This window comes from Mytilus edulis, chromosome 5 (assembly GCF_963676685.1).
Source record: "Mytilus edulis chromosome 5, xbMytEdul2.2, whole genome shotgun sequence".
Classification (NCBI taxonomy): domain Eukaryota; kingdom Metazoa; phylum Mollusca; class Bivalvia; order Mytilida; family Mytilidae; genus Mytilus; species Mytilus edulis.
In genome coordinates, this window is record NC_092348.1 from 12,154,715 (window position 1) to 12,174,033 (window position 19,319).

General features: G+C 31.6%; 1 protein-coding gene across 2 annotated transcripts in view; it reads left to right on the forward strand.

The window, feature by feature from the left end:
- Positions 1-16,219: 16,219 nt before the first annotated feature.
- The window catches only part of LOC139522963 (sodium-coupled monocarboxylate transporter 1-like), a 56,212-nt gene continuing 53,112 nt past the window's right edge, over positions 16,220-19,319 (forward strand). Inside the window, exon 1 of one of the 2 annotated variants that reach the window (XM_071316650.1) lies at positions 16,220-16,815. In XM_071316650.1, coding sequence (XP_071172751.1) covers positions 16,468-16,815 — 348 coding nt within the window. In that variant the 5' untranslated portion in view covers positions 16,220-16,467. The remainder of the gene's footprint in view (positions 16,816-19,319) is intronic. The other variant, XM_071316648.1, reaches the window with a different exon arrangement.

The following is a 19,319-nucleotide window of genomic DNA, read 5'->3' on the forward strand; positions in this document are numbered from 1 at the left end:
ACATTATTGCAGTACCTCATTGTTAACAGATTAACTTTGATCTCATGTGTAATTAACTATAACACCTACCTATTTCAACTAAATATATTATGAAATAATTAGTTCAATCCAATTGTATCATAACTTATAACTTGGCAGTATATGATTTTTTAACCGCTACAACACTCTCTTTAATTTAACTTATCGTAATTTCCACATAACAATTCATATCATTGAATCTCTATAACCACGATCTTATGTTTGATGCCAATTATAAACAATGCACATATTCCAATTATTGAATTACGCGGCAATGTGTTTAAGAGAAAATTGTATATGCTGTATGAAAAAAACACCCAAAAAATGAGATGTATCAGTGCTAATACAACTGCAAACCAAATATCACTGACCTACCAATCGTGGTTTCCCATAAACTGACATAATCACAAACTTATAGATGTAGACTAAGGAAAAGCTTCAAAGTCAATAGACCATGACTGAGGGTCTTGGTTTGATAACATCCATTGAAATGGGTTTCGCCACTAATACAACAAAGTACCGGACATGGGGCAAATTAGATTGCAATGTAATGCATAATATTACAATTACTTTGAACAAAACATGCATTAAATAACAATTACAACTACATGCATTTATCAAAGTTATGTATTATATTACAATTTCTTTTGCAAAGTAATGCATTGATTTACACATTACATTCTGTAATTATTTTATCAAGTGAAAAGGAATAATCAAACATTTTGAAAAACAACATGAAGTCACAAATATTCTAGCATATGTATTAAATTAAAGTAGACATTTGATTGATGTATTCAATACGAATATTACATTTTTTGCATTATAAGGATTTCAAAATGTTTCATCCTTCGGCTGTTGTCTGCTCTTTGGTCGGGTTGTTGTCTCTTTGACATATTCCTCATTTCCATTCTCAATTTTCGTTATATCGGACCTGGAAACTTTCAAATTATATATGTGTATACTCTATTGTTCACAAAACCTATCAAAGTTGATTGCTCTTCTGTCTTTAATTTATTTTTTTAAGGTATTCATCTCTGTTATTTCTCTAAAAAGAAATTTCAGAGATGAAGTTTAATGCTTAATTTAACTGAATGTTATCTTTGCTATTATATATATACATTTTTTTATTTCAATCAAAATATTTACTGCATTTTTTCCCTAATTATATAATAAAAACATCAGAGCTTAATCTATGCAGACCAAGTGTCAAGTGTTTATGAAAATGTTTAATCATCTTTTAATTTATTTATTTTTTTATTTAATCAGGCCATGGTATTCATTGATCTTTTAACAACAATGGAACTCTTTTACAGTAATGTTTTTCAAATATCAATCTTTAAATGCTGGAATATATATGAATTAAAACGAAATAAAAACAAATAGTCAATCTGATTTACAGAATAAAATAGTGTTATTCCAGCTAGTGATTTATGTAAAGTGTGAAAAAATCAATATTTAAATGATCATGTTCTTACTTAACATGGTCTCTCAAGAAATCTAAAATTCAGTTTTATCTAAATATCCAACAATCTGTTAAAGATATAAAGTATGTGAAAAAGTAATGCCATGGAATGCACTGTAATGCATGAAATTTCATAACTTTTTGCTACAGTAATGCATTAACCTACATGTAATGCAAAAATTCCTGCATTACACATTACAAGCAATTACATAGAAAAAGGTAATGCATTTACAAATTTGCAACGTACCATATATCTTTGAACTGATACACTGTTATTGACGCCGCCGACGCTGGATACAGCATACCTTTTTCTCGACTCAGTCTAAGCGAGATAAAAAGGGGAAGAAATAAAAGAAGAATATATAAAAAAAAAAGATGATTCAATACAAAATACAAAATACAAAACCATAGCTCAGCTGTCTTTTAATCAAGAATGCGCTATGATTTTGGACTATCATAGCAATCTGAAGAATATTTTTTAGTATAACATGTTACGTTCAATCATTTAATGCATTGCCATAATGGATACAAAAATAAAAGTTTAATGATAAATCAGAAAAAGTACATAACTACAGTTAAAACTGAAACGTATAGAATAATTGCCATTGAAATGTAATTGAGTTACAAAAATAACATCAAGAAATAATATACGCCTGGCCGATAGTCCGTATATAGACAAGAAAACTTCATTTCAATATCATATCTATGTTATCTTTTTTGAGAAACTGTTGATAGGACCATTTTACTATAGATATATTAAAACTTTTACAGATACTTAAAATACATAGACTTACTATGTAACAGTTGAATGAGCGAAAGAACTTCAAGTTTAATACAAATCATTGAAATGTTACAATAACTGGATGAAATATGATTATCAAAACAAATATATCTACCTGTTATCTTTTTAATGAGTTTTTTTTTTTAGATTTAGCGTTACACTTTTCTGTAAAATACTGTTTCTAATAACAAAATAATATGTATTGGTAAACATACAATTCGGGATTGTATCGATATCTTCGCGATATTTAATCCGCTAATGTTATCATTTGAATCACCAGTATGTCCATGTTCACGAAAAAAACATAAGTAAAATCTGCAAGCATATAGCCCGCATACAAAACATAAAGAATACTATAAAATCGAGTTTTTGTATTTTAAGTAACGACTCGACAATTTTACAATTCTTATTTATTATTTTATATTAACATTACGTTCATCCATTTTATAGACAGCAATTGCAACTGCTAACAGTAAAGATAAAAATTATCAAACCATCAATTAGAGTCATTTTACAATCATGTTGTTTATTCTTTTGTAGTTTTATACCTTAAATGGAGAGATGATGGGAAATCACGGTATAAAGTATGCAAATGACTGTGTAAGTGCGTTGCTAGTTTACAATATCTATTTTGAAAACGCAATACATTCAACGTTCTAGTCTGACAAAGTTTAAAGAGGACATGGATACAATTGTTCAAAATTGCAAAAAATGTGTTTGACATATGCAACCCTGCACTATAAATCAAAAGATAGTTTAATTTGGATTACAACTTACTGTCTAGTTAATTCACTTACATCTTTTCATGTTTCTCCATGTCTGTTGTAATTAGAATCACATATTGAAACAGTAACTTTATACAAAAATACAATACATCATCTGTTTTCCTGAAGGTAAATCTGTTTTTTATTTATCATAGATGTTTGGCTGTTATTGTAATAACCTGCTTTTTAGATCGTATGATAATAAGTGACATAAAACATGCATATAAATCATCTTCCTATATTTACTAGCTGTATAGTATACAGTCTGATATGAAAACAAGAACTTTGCAACTGTTAAAATAGTAACATTACTCTTACAACAATATTATAACAGTTCTGTTATATGCGAAAAGAACACTAAATACACAATTTGAAAGAAGACAATGAGCAAGTTCAACAAGTTATTTTGCTTTGCTTGATGAGTTTCTTTTAATTGTAATATGTAGTATTTTGTAACGATGAGTTTTTCCCTAACTTCTTAGACACGAAAGCAATATTAGTATTCAATAGCACCATTTATTTTGCCTTAGATATGCCGAGTTAGAATGTTGCATTGGAACTCAAGCCTTTTTTTCGACAAATAAGACTTCTGAAACCAACTACTATAAAAATTATATATATAGATAGAGCAGACAAAAGATGGTAACAAAGCATCGAAATAAAATATTGTCAATCTCAAAAACATTCTAACCATACACCTTTGTTTTACGGTAAACCACTGAAAAGCAGGTCGTACGCTCAATTCTTTTCTAAATGTGTTTGCAACATTCAGGTGACCTCTAGCGTCTATTTGTGTAAAAAAAAAAAAATTTCTTCAAAAGTTAAAAAGTTATCAAAGGTACCAGGATTCTTATTCAATACGCCAGCCCCAGGCGCGCGTTTCGTCTACATAAGGCTCACCAGCGACGCTCAGATCAAAATAGTGATAAAGCCAACTAAATACATAGTTGAAGAGCATTGAGGACCCAAATTCCAAAAAAAAAAAATCAAATACGACTAATTAAGGTGATCTATCCCTGAGAAAATAAAAAAAATCCTTAGTTTTAAAAAAAAAGTTTGGTAACAGTAAATTTATAAAAATGACAATATAATTGATATTCATGTCAACACCAAAGTGCTGACTACTGGGCTTGTGATACTCTCGGGGACGAAACGTCCACCAGCAGTGGCATCGACCCAGTGGTGTAAATCAAAGGTACAAGGATTATAATTTAATACGCCAGACGCGCGTTTCGTTTTCATAAGACCCATCAGTGACGCTCAGATCAAAATAGTAATAAAACCAACTAAATACATAGTTGAAGAGCATTGAGGACCCAAATTCCAAAAAAAAAATGCAAAATACGACCAAGGTGATCTATTCCTGGGAAAATAAAAAAATCCTTATTTTTTTTTTTTAAGTTTTGTAACAGTAAATCCATAAAAATGACCATATAATTGATATCCATGTCAACACTAAAGTGCTGACTACTGGACTTGTGATTCTCTAGGGGACGTAACCCCCACCAGCAGTGGCATCGACCCAGTGGTGTAAATCAAAGGTACAAGGATTATAATTTAATACGCCAGACGCGCGTTTCGTTTACATTTGACTCATCAGTGACGCTCAGATCAAAATAGTTATAAAGCCAAACAAATACATGGTTGAACAGCTATATAAAATAACATATCTTAATAATTATCACCTGTTTCATCAACCCTAAGTTGCCTAGAAAAGCAACTAAGGGGGCCCGAAATTTTACAGTCTCGTTTATCGGGGGAAAACTTGTGATTGTTGACGAATTTACACACTCTTATTTCTATTCATATGTTTATCGGTTCTTGCTATTCGGTAATAATTCATTTAAATTGTATAAACAATGACTTATCCGATCATGAACTGTTGTTAATTTACAGCTCATGCAGCTAACAACCACACTTGCATATCTGTGTTTATATATCCTATTTCAATCGGTATTCGGTATCATAGGTTTGCATTTTCGACTACCGTTTCATTCTTGAGCATCTGTGTTCCGCATGGTTTAAATGTATTACGGAATATTTTGTTTTCTGTGCATATATGTTGCCTTATAGAATGCAGTATGGTGAATGAAAGATCCTAAAATAAATATCATGTGGACTCAGGTGTTAGTATTCTTATTACCTATTATATCTCATCTATCTATTTTTATATTGTTTATCTTTTTACGTTTTTATTTATACGCCTTTGATAGAAAAGGGGCATTGTGTTTCTAGTGATGTGCATCCGTCACATCAACAAAACACGTAGTTCACATGTTCAAAACTAAAGTGAACTGATTAATATATTTTCCCAATTTCACAGTTTCCCGAACTTCGAAATCTGATAGTATGAGCGGGTATGGGTTCTTTTCTGATATGCGTGATGGAGCAAAATATAATATATAAAATCCAAGGAAAATGTGGGAAAGATATCCTAAACCTGACATAAATACATCCTTAACCCCATTTTCTGTTAGAATTCACTTTTTCCCTGCCAAACGTAATTACAGAAATTGATTTGCAAATCTAGTAACTAGATTGGGAACAGACAAGAACCAAACATGAACTCACAAAAGGAGCAGATGTGTTAACATAGGGCAATTATACCCGGTGAGCATATATTTCCCTCTTTACGAATTCACACTAAGTCAATAGAACACAATGAATGAAGTTTCAAACCAAACTATTACAACTAATATATTAAGATCAAGAACACATGTTGCTCGGGATAGAATATGCTGAAGTCATGAGCTAAGAGCTTTATAGTAATTAAACATAAAATTTTAAGAAAAGTCTTTATAAACGTAGTACAGCTTTTTGCTTTCTGCAAAACCTGAAAATATGAAGATGTGAAATGATTGCCAATTAGAAGGATGTGGCATCATTGCCAATTTGAAGAGGATTTGGAATGATTGCCAATTAGATAAAAATGAGGTATGAGGTATGCTGGTCAATTAAAATAAGAAGATCTGTTATATTTGCCAATAATCTGTAGAATGGAATAAAAGTGAGAAAAGATAGTTGATATTTAAAGTAAACAAATCAAAATTTTAACTGTATCACATGGCCGAAATGGTTTTGTCTTACGCTTCATGCATTTCATATGCAGTGCTCTAATTAAACTCTGCACATTTCAGGGGTTTCTAATACACAAGAGTGAAACCATTTAATGTGTGATGATTCCTTTAAAAAAACATGGTAATTATAACCATAACATTTCACGAAAACGTCGATGAAACGGCTTTTGTTTACGTATACGTGGACAAAATGAATACGTATGATTTTATGAAATTAAGGCATTACTTATTTTTTCTTTGATTTGAATGAAGATCTAAGAAATATGAACATAGCACTATAAATTCCCTTCGTCTAAAGTGCTCATCTGAGTTTACCTTTACCAGGAACGCCGTTACCTAAGGCATTTAAAAAACAGAATTTAGATTAAAAAACCATTGTAGGAGCTATATAACCAAATGGGATATTCGAAATTACCAGATTCGTACATTGCAAGAAAATGATGAAATCGATTATTTAACACCATGGCCAATTAAAAGACATGAAGATTATCTAGTCGTTATACTGGAGTGTCGTAAAGGATAAAGTATCTTCGTTAAAACATATGTAATCCTAGCTTTTTTAGTTATTTAACCAAATAGTGTTATTAAAATGTAGGACACTGCAATTGTCAGGTATGGAACTCAATATAACTTGTTACTTAAGTGAATAAAATATGGATGTTCAAGGAACTTAAGAACGGAGTTAAGCTAAGAGCCTGGTTAGATAGAAATAGAGCGTACTGTTTAAGGTTTCAGCCGAAACGTGGATATTACTTGTAATAGAATTATTTCAGCAAAGATATAAGATTTATAATAAGGAATGCTAAATGAACGTTACATCTATAAAAGATTCATCAGTGGTGCTTGAATAATAGAAGTTGTAAAAAAATCAAATACGAAAAACAAGACACATGTTACCTGATACCAAAGGGTCAAGACAAATATTTCAATAATGACAACCCAGGATTCCTGACTACTTGGCTGGTGATACTACCGGCGAAGAAATATCCTCCAGTAGTAGTTTTGACTCATTGGGTGTAAAAACTCATCAAAGATACCATGCTCATTAATGGGGCTCGAATGAATGAATTTGGAGAGACGTATCAATTAAAAATAGTTCAATAATACAAAAAGCAGGCGACATTTTAAAAGGGACAGTAAAATATACAAGAGTAACCATGTATTGCCTTGGTTAACTTAAATAAATAAACTAGGTTAGTTCACGAATATGAAAGGTACAATTTATTATGAAACCAAAAAAATAGCATTTCATTATATGGCTTTAAGGAAGAGGAATACGAAATCAGAGGATAGGACAATCCAAACCAATAAGTCGACAAAAACAAGACAACAAAAAAATCATCCTGGCCATATAAACACCGACGAAATAAAAAAAACTTACCAAGCGTATAATTTGTTCCGATTACGTAAGAATCATCAGTGGCACTCAAATAAAAACAGTTTAAAAAGCGAAAATTCTAAAAGGCTGTGCTTAATACGACTAAGGCCACATATACCTGTAGAACACATTATGCTTTCGACAATTGAAACAAATGCAGCCGAAATAGGACCTCCAATTCGTAATTAAACTTTAATTTGGATGTCGAGTGAGAAAACGTGGTTCACTTTTATAATGTTAGGATTATTTCCCTTTACACAACATTTGAAAAAGTCAAGCGTCAACATCATTTCCCTTCCTGATTTCAGTATCATAAAAATACTGAATATGCATACAATTTATCAAAATTATTCTGCAAAGATTATCTATCATTTTCGAGAGAAGAAAATACCAGTCAGAAATATGACAGTTGTTTTTAATTTGTTTGATATTTTTAAAGCTTATTTTTCCTTTTGATGAGGAATTTGTTTGTTTGATATTTTAATTTGAGCTCTGTATTTTGTTATTTTACTTTTTACAGCATTACTGAAAAAATATGATATGTGATGCAGAATTAGAGCTTGTATTAAACCGTTTCAAATCAAGATTTTAAAACAAATAAATTCTATTTCGTGTATCTATTCATTGTTTTCGTTTTTTCTCATACAAATAAAAAATAATTTTACCTCATCTTTTTTAGTTTCGTTCAATGAATACTATGAAATGAGCCATTTGTTCACAAAATTGAACGCGGAACTATGTAGGCAAAGGCTGTACTTGGTAAGACGTTATGATTTACATTAGATGTATATATGTAGTTTATTAAAGGTCAATATAACAACTCTTTTGTTCATGGCCTTTAAACCTTTATCAAAACAGAAAACATATATAATTTTAAATTAATTCCGAAATAGACTTTATTAATCTCTACAACAAACTTGTTTTCAATTAACGTTCCAGACAGCTTAATCACCTAACATATGTGCTGTTGCTGGTAATATGCTTTTGTAAAAGACCTTATGTTCCATTTCTTTACATTACGTAGTTATTAGTTTGAATAACAACTCTTATAAATATTTGCTGGTTCGTCCCAAACGTTTCCTACTAAGACAGTTACCTGTAATATGCGTACTGGAATTTCATTACTGTACATGGAAATGAACAATTCACAATCGAAATCCATTTTTTCTGTCGTCATGTTCAGTTCACTTTTAATTTTAAATGTAAATTAATAAAGACTTGAAATATACTTGAGTGTGTCTTGTGTATCCTTCTTCAAAACTAAATGAGATAAATGTGATTAACATAGTCTTTAAACTCTCTTATAATAATTAAGGTAGAATACGTTTATCTTTACTGCTGAATGGGATAAAAATCTATAATTGTAACTTCCTGGCATTCTTCTTGAGTGTGCTATTTGTCTGTCTATAAGTCAGGCGTCTTAACATTATTCTTAAGGTGTATGCTATTCGTCTGTTTTTAATTTAAACGTCCTAGCATCTTTCTTAAGACGTTGGCTTTTAGTCTGTTTTTAATTCTAGTTTGCTAGTATTCTTTCTATAGAAGTGTGATATTCGTCTGTCTTTAATTCTAGCTTCCTTAATAAAGCCATATTTCCTAAGTAGGACTCCACCTAAAAAGTATACTATTCATCTGTCTTTTATTGCAAACGGAAGTATATCTGGTAAAAAGCATATTGTCTCCATGTGATCCTATATTTATCATAGACTCGATAGGATTGTCATAGCATCCTAATTACCCTGAATTTTGCTGTCAAAAAGTACTCATTGGGTTTCTACTGCAGCAGATCAATTAACTGCCATGAACACATTGTAGTGTATTGTATGTTAATGTATATAGCTTGTAACAAAAGAATATTTCAATCTTTTATTAGTTTATTGTTTGATAAAAAATTAAGTTGATGTGCATTTAAAATACCACACTTTTATCAAATGTTGCCGCTTGCATACATATGTTACTCAAACGTTCCCCACATGTTATCGTGTCTGTTGTTCACTTGTTAAGTGGTAATTAAAATAGCAAACCTAAATACTTAGCAAGTATGTTACAATTACTTCAAGCAGCAAAGCAATCAATCGTTTTCTTAGGGCACAACTTTTCCTTCATTTTGCCAAAGATATTTGGCTTCTTCAGTAAAAACTTGAACACTTCATCTGACCTATAAACATATTTTTCGTATAGATCTATTAAATAATGATTTAAAATACGTATATCAGTAGGGCTTTTGAACAATTTTTAAAAAGAACACGAAATAAACGAAATAAACTCCAACTTCTTACTTTATTTGGCCGTTTTAATTTTTTTTTATTCGAGCGTCTCTAATGAGTCGGGCACACATACAAAATTTTAATCTTGGTATCAATGATGAGTTTATTTACAACCACTGGGTTGATGCCACTACATGTGGAGTTTTTCATCCCCGATGGTATCAACAGCCAATTAGTCAGTAGTCAGTGACATAATTATCACTTATAGGGTCAATTGTATAAATCTAATGTTTATTAAACTTTGAAGTTATGAAATACTAAGGTTTTTCTATGTCAGGAATAGATTACATTAGCTGTATTTGGGAAAACATTGAGGTATTTTTAGTCATCAATGCTCTTTAAATTTTTTTATTCGAGCGTCACTGACGGGTCTTCTGTAGACGTAACGCGCGTCTGAAGAAAATACAAAATGTCAATCCTGGTATCAATTGATGGGTTAATTTACGTACGTCTGTCTCATATCTTCACCTGGAAATTGACAATGAAGGTAGGTTGAGGTACACATTTTACGGCAATAGAGATGATTCGAGCTACCAAGTGTGAGCTTTCCATATCTTTGTAGAAACAGTCCACCAGCACCTGCAACAGAAGAAGTATATCTCTCAGTTGATGCAATATTCAATGGTTTGCGTTTCCTATTACGATTTATTTGAAATAAGGGTTGGTGCTCAAAACGAAGCTATTAAACCCAGAGTTCGAAGTGGTGAAGTTAAATTTATCCCATACATTTTACGGACCCCATCTCGAGTTGGTTGACCGTTATTGAATATCTGTTTCAAAAATGACGACTGATATGTTCCAATCGCTGATGTCACAATCCTGTCATCTTTTTCTCTAAATTTGACCTATCGAGTTTGTACTTTTAAAAATGAGCAACACAACAGGTTAGACCAGGATCTGACTTCTGGAGCAACACGACGAGTGCCACATGTGGAGTAGGATCGTTCACCCTTCCGGAGCATCTGAGATCACCCCTAGTTTTTGGTGGGGTTCGAGTTGCTTATTCTTTAGTGTTCTATGTTGTGTCATGTGTACTGTTCTTTGTCTGTTTGTCTTTTTCATTTTAAGCCATGGCGTTGTCAGTTTATTTTCGATTTATGAGTTTGACTGTGCCTCTGGTATTTTTCGTCCTTCTTTTACATCACCGTATGTTTGTTGGGGTTTTTTGAAGTCTTGTTTTCCATTGCTTTGTCCGTATATATTTTACTTATGAGCAAGAATTTTCCTATTGGTGTTATAAGCCTCTCAGTCATTCACATAACATTCACTTCAAGTTAAAAAAAAAAAACTTGTTGGATGTGTACGGATTGATAATGTAGTCTTAGAAGCAAGATTTTTTTATTAGTTGTTAGTGTCTTTGAACTAGCTGTCAGATAACTGCGAATTCTCTCAGATATGTTCCTAGTGTCTTTTTGATGTTGGGATGTACAAGTACCCGGCCACCTCCACTTGTATTTTTGTCCATCTGATGAGTTAAACCTTTTTCAACTGTTTTTTATAGTTCGTTCTTATGTTGAACAGTTACACCACTGTCCCAGGTTGAGGAGAGGGTTGGGATCCCGCTAACATGTTTAACCCCGCAACATTAAGTATGTATGTGCCTGTCCCAAGTCAGTAGACTGTAATTCAGTGGTTGTCGTTTGTTTATGTGTTACATATTTGTTTTTCGTTCATTTTTTGTACATACATTAGTCCGTTAGTTCTCTCGTTTGAAATGTTTTACATTGTCATTTCGGGGCCTTTTATAGCTGACTATGCGGTATGGGCTTTGCTTAATGTTGAAGACAGTGGTGTGACCTATAGTTGTTAATGTCTGTGTGATGTTGGTCTCTTGTGGACAGTTGTCTCATTGGCAATCATACCACATCTTCTTTTTTATTTTTGTGTATTTAAAAAGTTATCAACCCCTACAACCTACACAAAAAGTAATATCCCTCTAACATTTTTTATTCGCGTTATTGGTCTATTATTAGTTTTATGCAAACAGTCTGCTATACACAAGCTGTTAAAAATATGTATTGTGCCTTTTGTTCTTATGTTTTGTATGTGTGGTAGTGTGTGTGATTCTTCCTTAGCCGCAGAGGCACAAATGTGTTATCACACGGTATTTTTAAAATATTGTGTTGAAGAACTTTTTTGCACTTATTTTTCTCATGTAATCTATGCGTATGCAATTAACTAATCATTACTTGAATTTCAAAATGTGTTGTATATCTTTCATTTTTCTCAGTAGAGAAGTAATGGGTTTATAAACGTTGCACTAATAAAGTTGCTATTTGTATCGAACTAACAAAGGTATGTACGTGAACAAGATAACAAATAATGTCTTGCACTTAAAGAACAGAATTCTGCAAATTAAAAACAAAACAGGCACCAGATACTAAGGGGACATCAAAACTCGTATAGACCAAGCTACAGAACATAAGCCACGTACAGAATGACAACGTTAAACGTGTTTTGTGTAGACAAATTTGAATTTTTCGACAAACTAAGGATTTTCTTATCCCAGGCATAGATTACCTTAGCCGTATTTGGCACAACTTTTTGGAGTTTTGGATCCTCAATGCTCTTCAACTTTGTACCTTTTTTACTTTTTATAACTATTTTGATATGAGCGTCAGTGATGAGTCTTATGTTGACGAAACGCGCGTCTAGCGTAGTAAATTGTAATCCTGGTACCTTTGATAACTACAATCCTGATACCTTTGATAATTCTTGTATTGTTTTCATCTTTGAAATACAACTTATAAAAAGATGTAATCCCAAAATTGATTTCCCCTATAAGTCTTTGTTAAATTTGCACTTTTACTAATAATTGTGCAGAATTTGTTTTTGTTTAAAATAAAGAATCACATCTCATGATTAAAGTTTTTTCCTGTCCAGTACTAAAAAAACCAATTAACATAACATAAGAAAAATACCCATCACTGAAAAGTTAACCAATCAAATGTTCACCCCTATTTTCCTGCGTACAAGTCACCATTTAACCACAAGTTTCCAAAATATTCTATGGAAACACCAAATAAACAGATAATGGTGATTTGAAGCACCCAAGATATATGTTTATGACTCAGAATTGTTTTACTGCAATAAAATGTAGAATTTACTTCCTATACAACTGTCAAGTTCAACTGGGTAACAATCTATAAAGAGTAAAGGGACTGAATTTAACGTTTACTTACACAGAATTTCCGAAATTCGAAAATAACAATTATCATAGTCATACCGTGTTACGGGTTAAGCAATATTGTAATAATCTGCATTAGCAGTGAAAAAGCGCTTGATTTCAGAAATTTATGCTCAATCTGTCATTCAATATCAACCCAATTTTTGTCATAAAACAACAAACTAATCATATAATATGATGGTACTTATTGATAAAAATGCCATTTTCCCATTATAAACCATTAAGTTATGTCCAATTGATTCTGGCAAATGATATCATATAATGCAACGTTAATTGATGCTGTCGCCCAGAACTGTCCCATATGGCTGAGAGACCTTGGATAAACTATGCCAACGAGGCTGTCATTGAGGACTCATTTTGAAAACTGATATATAGTTGCACCTATTTACATTTGTGCAAGTGTTACATATTAACTTTTTTATATCTAATATTACATTTAATCAATTGTTTTATAGAATTATCTTAAAAAAGTGGCGATATTAATATGAAACATTCATTTTCAATTGCGTTTGAAACAAGCTTGTAGGGTGAATGTACATGATACAAAAAAATAATGATATACTAGAAAGGCGTTTGGCTTTTTTGATAATTACCTTAATATATCATGCTTAGAGATGTATCCAACAATTTAGTCAATACTTAAGTTGACTAACTATATGTATGTTAAACGGCAACTGCTGCATGTTTTTTCAGGAGAAAATAATTGTGGGACCTATTATTTATAGATATTGGTGGTGGCTTCAAACAAAATGATCATAACAAACATAACACAAGACAGAACGGACAAAACAGCCATAAATTCAGTATGTTCTTGAAAGAAAAATCGTGGCTACAACCAATTTACATTTGTCGTTGCAAAATTATGTATATATATAGAATGAGCATTAGTTCATCAACGGAAATGAATGAATATAACATATTAATGTGTCTGTCAAATTATCACTACACGAACAATAAATTAAAAAAAACAAAGAAAAAGCGGTTTTATTGCTCTTCTTCATCTTAAATTCACAGGGAAACCTTCTACGCCGAGCAAAATTTCTATCTCACTGTATGTTCAAGATGTCCCTTTTTGACTGAGACAAACTTGAAAAAAGTACTCTTTTGTATTTGTACAGAAATATAATATATATGAAAAAGTAAAAGGTTCACGCCATGATATGCAGCTTTACTTTGATAAGTTTTCCTTACATTTCGTGAAATCATTTCATTAATTATTTAGGACTATTTTTCCATTTTCCCCCCTTAAACACCAATTTAATCCTCCTGCTTTGTATTTGCCATTCTAACTATATATTCAAATTGACAGCTCATGCTCCAAGTATTCATTATGTTGTATGTTAGAATTTTTTTGGGAGACAGATTAGAATAAGCAATGCTGCTTGTTTCTCGTCCCTATTGTTTATAATGACCTAAATCATATAACATGATATGATTTATTGAATAAACTATTGTTTAAACAATCTTGAGAACGATTATTCATAGAACGTGTGTTGAGGCTAAGACCACATATCATGCAGTTTATTATATTTTATCGCTTTCTAAAACATTTACAGTTTATTTGGAGAGTACTATTCACGGAAATGTCCTGTTTACCCAATGCTGTTTAGCATCATCAATGTGAATTTATGAATGCAATAAGGTTGTCGACTATCCCATAATTGGATATCGTCTTAAACAATAATCAATTGATCGGTAGCCTAATATATGATATTTGTCTCAATGATAGAGAACGTTAACAGTCCTTAAAATCGAGAATGGACATGGGGAATGTATTACATGCATACTTATGAACAACATTGGAGTTTATGAACAACGATGGAAATGGTGAATATGTCACATACATACATATGAACATCATTTCAATCGAACTTTTTAACTCTCAAATATGCACCTGCAATAGTTTTCTAAAAAATCTTTCGGAAGAAAACTTTTGAAGTTTTTTTGTCTTCTATGAAAGGGAATGAATTTATTTTTGGTAAGTCTATTTGTAATGTTCAGTTATATTGTGTTTATAATGTCAATATCCACCATTTTGTCTACCATTCAGCCTCTTCCTGTTTCAAGGTTCCCATGGCTTAAATTATTTTATGGAATAATCTGTTGTACTTCAATAATTATGTTACCTCAATCAGTATGCAGCGATGCAGGTCAAAAAGTGGTATTGTTCTTGTTTTCCTTTCTCTAGAACTGTTGTTGAAGGGTTATATTTGATGAGTTATTTTTTAATTAAATGAGTAAACATCAATCTCAACCGTTTAAAATCATAATCATTATGGAATAAACGTCATAGGAGACATTCGAGACAAACAAATGGAAAGACATTTACATGTACGTAATACACCTCAGAGGATAAATTTGGTTATCAATTAAGGGTAGTGCTCACTACCATAAAAGCCATCTTTTACAATAGGTTATGCGTACCCTACCAGAGCACCCAAAATCACATACTGTGTCAGGTGGGGGATGTGTTGAGAAAACATAGATTTCTAGACTGTTGTTTGACTTTTTGTGTTGTTTTCCATTTTTTGTCTGTTTTTTTTTTTGTGTTTGTTTTCAACTTGTGAGTTTCATTGATCTCTTTTGTATCTTCAGTCTCACTTTAATTACATGTATAGTACTCTAAACAGAAATTTAAAAGGATTGGGTTTGCATAAGTGTATGAGATAAAAAGGGTTGGCAAAATATTTATCGTCTAATTTCTAAACTTACATCTAATTTAAAAAAATAATCTTTTCCTATAAAAAAAAAAAAAAAAAAGCCGACCATGTTGAAAAAAATTAATAGATGAATAGATCGTTTGCTAAATGTCCAGGGGAAAATATTTCATGATAATTCATGACTATACATATAATATTATGAAAATGTGTTGGTTTAAACAGGGTAACTGGGATAATGATAGAAATTCTACTTTTCTGCATGAAACAAACTGGTCCGGCATACAGGTGTAGCAGAGGTTGTATAGCATAAACAGATCGTTTAACAAATGAAAAAAGCTTGTATTTATTTTAAGTTTTATCACCTGGAATCTACGATTATCTATTATCCATGTTCAAGTTAAGGTATCTCAGCGCAATGTAAACAATTTGACTTATTTATTTGAACGAAAGTACATTTGTAGAGACTCAGAATTCCGGAAGAAAAAAAGAAAACACTATAGCAAATCATACTTCTGACAGATGTTTAGTAGCCAACATTTTTATTTAATTGGAGTTTCAAACACTGACAAAAACATATTGATATAATTAGATCAAGTACTTGACATGCTTCTGTATAATTATCTACAGTGGAATAAACCATATGCAATGACTAACTGTAGCTTTTGGAGGATAGAAATCGACTTAATTCATATTTAATTAACATTTCGGCCTACCAATTGAAACAAAATAAAATATTGTTATTTATTGATGAATTATAGATAATACACATAATTTGCGTAAATCCGGTCAATGTGAATATATATTTATAAAATTAGGAAGTAGAAACAACTAGTGAAATTCGTTCTTAGAAGAGGATATATCTAACAATAAAAGATGGAAAAGATGGTGAAAGCAACATTCCATGCCCTGGATTACATTATTTTCACTGTAATTCTCTTAATTTCAGCGGGTATTGGTATCTTTTATGCATGGCGAGATAGAAATCGCCAAAATACGAATGAGTTTTTACTAGGAGGGAGAAAAATGCCTCTCCTACCCGTCACACTGTCAGTAATGGCAAGCTTTTTGTCTTCCGTATCGGTGCTTGGAATTCCAACGGAAGTGTTTTATAATGGTGCCATCTACTGGGTAGGAATATTTTCTGGATTCCTCGGATTTCCATTCATAGTTCACTTCATCATACCTGTGTTTCATAACATTGGATGTGCCAGTTCATTTGAGGTGAGTTTGCCCTTTTCAACTATGTTTTAAATATTTCATTTTATCGTAGCATGGTAACAGAAATTTTAATTTTTGTTGGATTGCTGTTTTTTATCACCTTCAATTTATTAATCTATCATTTGAAAAATATACAGCTTAACAATCATTCGTTTTCACTTTAAAAGGGTAGCTACACAATACAAAATCAGATATTACGAAAGAAAGAATTTCTTTTTGAAAATATAGAACTAAATCACATATTTATACTGTTTGTAAATAGTATTGTTAAAAATGTCCTTCGTTCTAAAAAAATTAATGTTTCAATTTTTTTTTAATATATTCACCTGCAATAGTCGTCAAAAAAGCTTTTGCAAGAAAATTTGTAGTGTTCTTGTCTTTTCAAAGAGAATGATTTTATTTTCGGTAGGCCTATTTGTAATGTTCAGTTAAATCTTGTTTATCGCTTCAATATCCACCATTTTGTCCACCATTCAGCCTTTTCCTGTTTATCAATTGTTTCATCAAGGTTTCCATGGCTTAAATTGTTTTAGGGAATAATCTGTTGTACTTCAATAATTATGTTACCTCAATCAGTATGCAGCGATGCAGGTCAAAAAGTGGTATTGTTCTTGTTTTCCTTTCTCTAGAACTGTTGTTGAAGGGTTATATTTGATGAGTTATTTTTTAATTAAATGAGTAAACATCAATCTCAACCGTTTAAAATCATAATCATTATGGAATAAACGTCATAGGAGACATTCGAGACAAACAAATGGAAAGACATTTACATGTACGTAATACACCTCAGAGGATAAATTTGGTTATCAATTAAGGGTAGTGCTCACTACTTTAAAAGCCATCTTTTACAATAGGTTATGCGTACCCTTCCAGCGCACCCAAAATCACATACTGTTCCTGGTGGGGGTGGTGTTGAGAAAACATAGTTTTCTATTTTTAGCCATGGCGTTGTCAGTTTATTTTAGATTTATGAGTTTGACTGTCCCTTTGGTATCTTTCGCCCCTCTTTTCTAGACTGTTGTTTGTCTTTTTGTCTTGTCTGCCGTTTTCCATTTCTTGTCTTGTTTTTATGTGTTCGTTTTCAACTTGTGAGTTTCATTGATCTCTATTGTATCTTAAGTCTCACTTTAAATACATGTATAGTACTCTAAAAAGAAATTTAAAAGGATTGAGTTTGCATAAGTGTATAAGTTAAAAAGTTAAAGCGAAATATATATCGTCGTATTTCTTAACTTACACCTAATCTCAAATAATAATATTTTCCTATAAAGATAAACAGAGCATGTTGAAAAATATTGACTGAAAAAAGTAAAATCACAATCCGAGGAAAATTCAAAACGGAAAGTTCCTAACCTAACGGTGATATGAACGATGAATGGAAATTTAAATCATGAATAAAATCAGATTCGAATCAAATCTTTCCAACAGATTTAATCGCGATTCTAAAATAGTTTAATCTTACAAAAACTGAATAAAGTGGAAAAGAGTACACTTAAATTGCCGAACATTCGGTTTTATGAACGATTCGTAAGAATTCGAAGACGGACAATAAAAAAGGTCGACAAAAATTATCATGAAGGAAAGAAAAGGACGAATAGACAAAACATGTCACCCATGGCCAATTGAGCTTGAAATAGTAGGAATAGATATGATAATTAAAAACCCATTCTTCAGAGAACAATTGAAGATCTTTCCACCTCGATAAAAAGAAAGAAATTAAAAAAATTACGTTAGAAAATGTCACTCCGTGTTAATGTATTGTGGTAAATCAAACTGATATGAAAAAAATAAGATTTATAGGTTTATGCAGAAAACTTAATTGTTTTATAATGAACCAGAAAGAATTTTTAGCAAAGGTCTAAATCTAGAACGTCAAATTGACCTTTGACCTTGACCTCAATTTTGAGGTCAAAGGTCAGTGATCTCAAATCAAAAGACCCCAGGTCAATCACTTGCATGGTTGTAGAAAAATACTGATTTCAAATACATAAGGGGAGAAAACTCCTATAAGGGTTAACCAAAACTCTCGACTTAAATAGGTTGAAGTTGCGCCTTATTGTAAACAGTTATTTGGCAAACACATCATATCATTTACTGTCACAGTTTCTTTTGAATAACGATAACAAACAAAATTCAAAATTTATAACATGACCTTGACCTTTGACCTTGACCTCAATTTCCTTTAAATGGACCAAGTATTTCATATCAAAAGACTGTATGCCTCTACGACTTAGAATGTATGAATTTATCCAACAAATCGCCTATCTTAAATTTTCAAAGGGAAATAACTCCCATAAGATGTCTTCCGATCACTCCTGTCAAATGAAACCAAATCATTCTTAAGAGTAGACAAACAATTTGGTGAAAACAGTTTGTGAAAATCTTTTATTGGTTTTAGAGATATAGCGATAACAAGAAAAAGGGGACGCGGGGAGATAACTCCTATAAGAATAAGTGTTCGGTCACACAGGATGAGTTTTCAAACCCCCATTACTGTACAACATCAT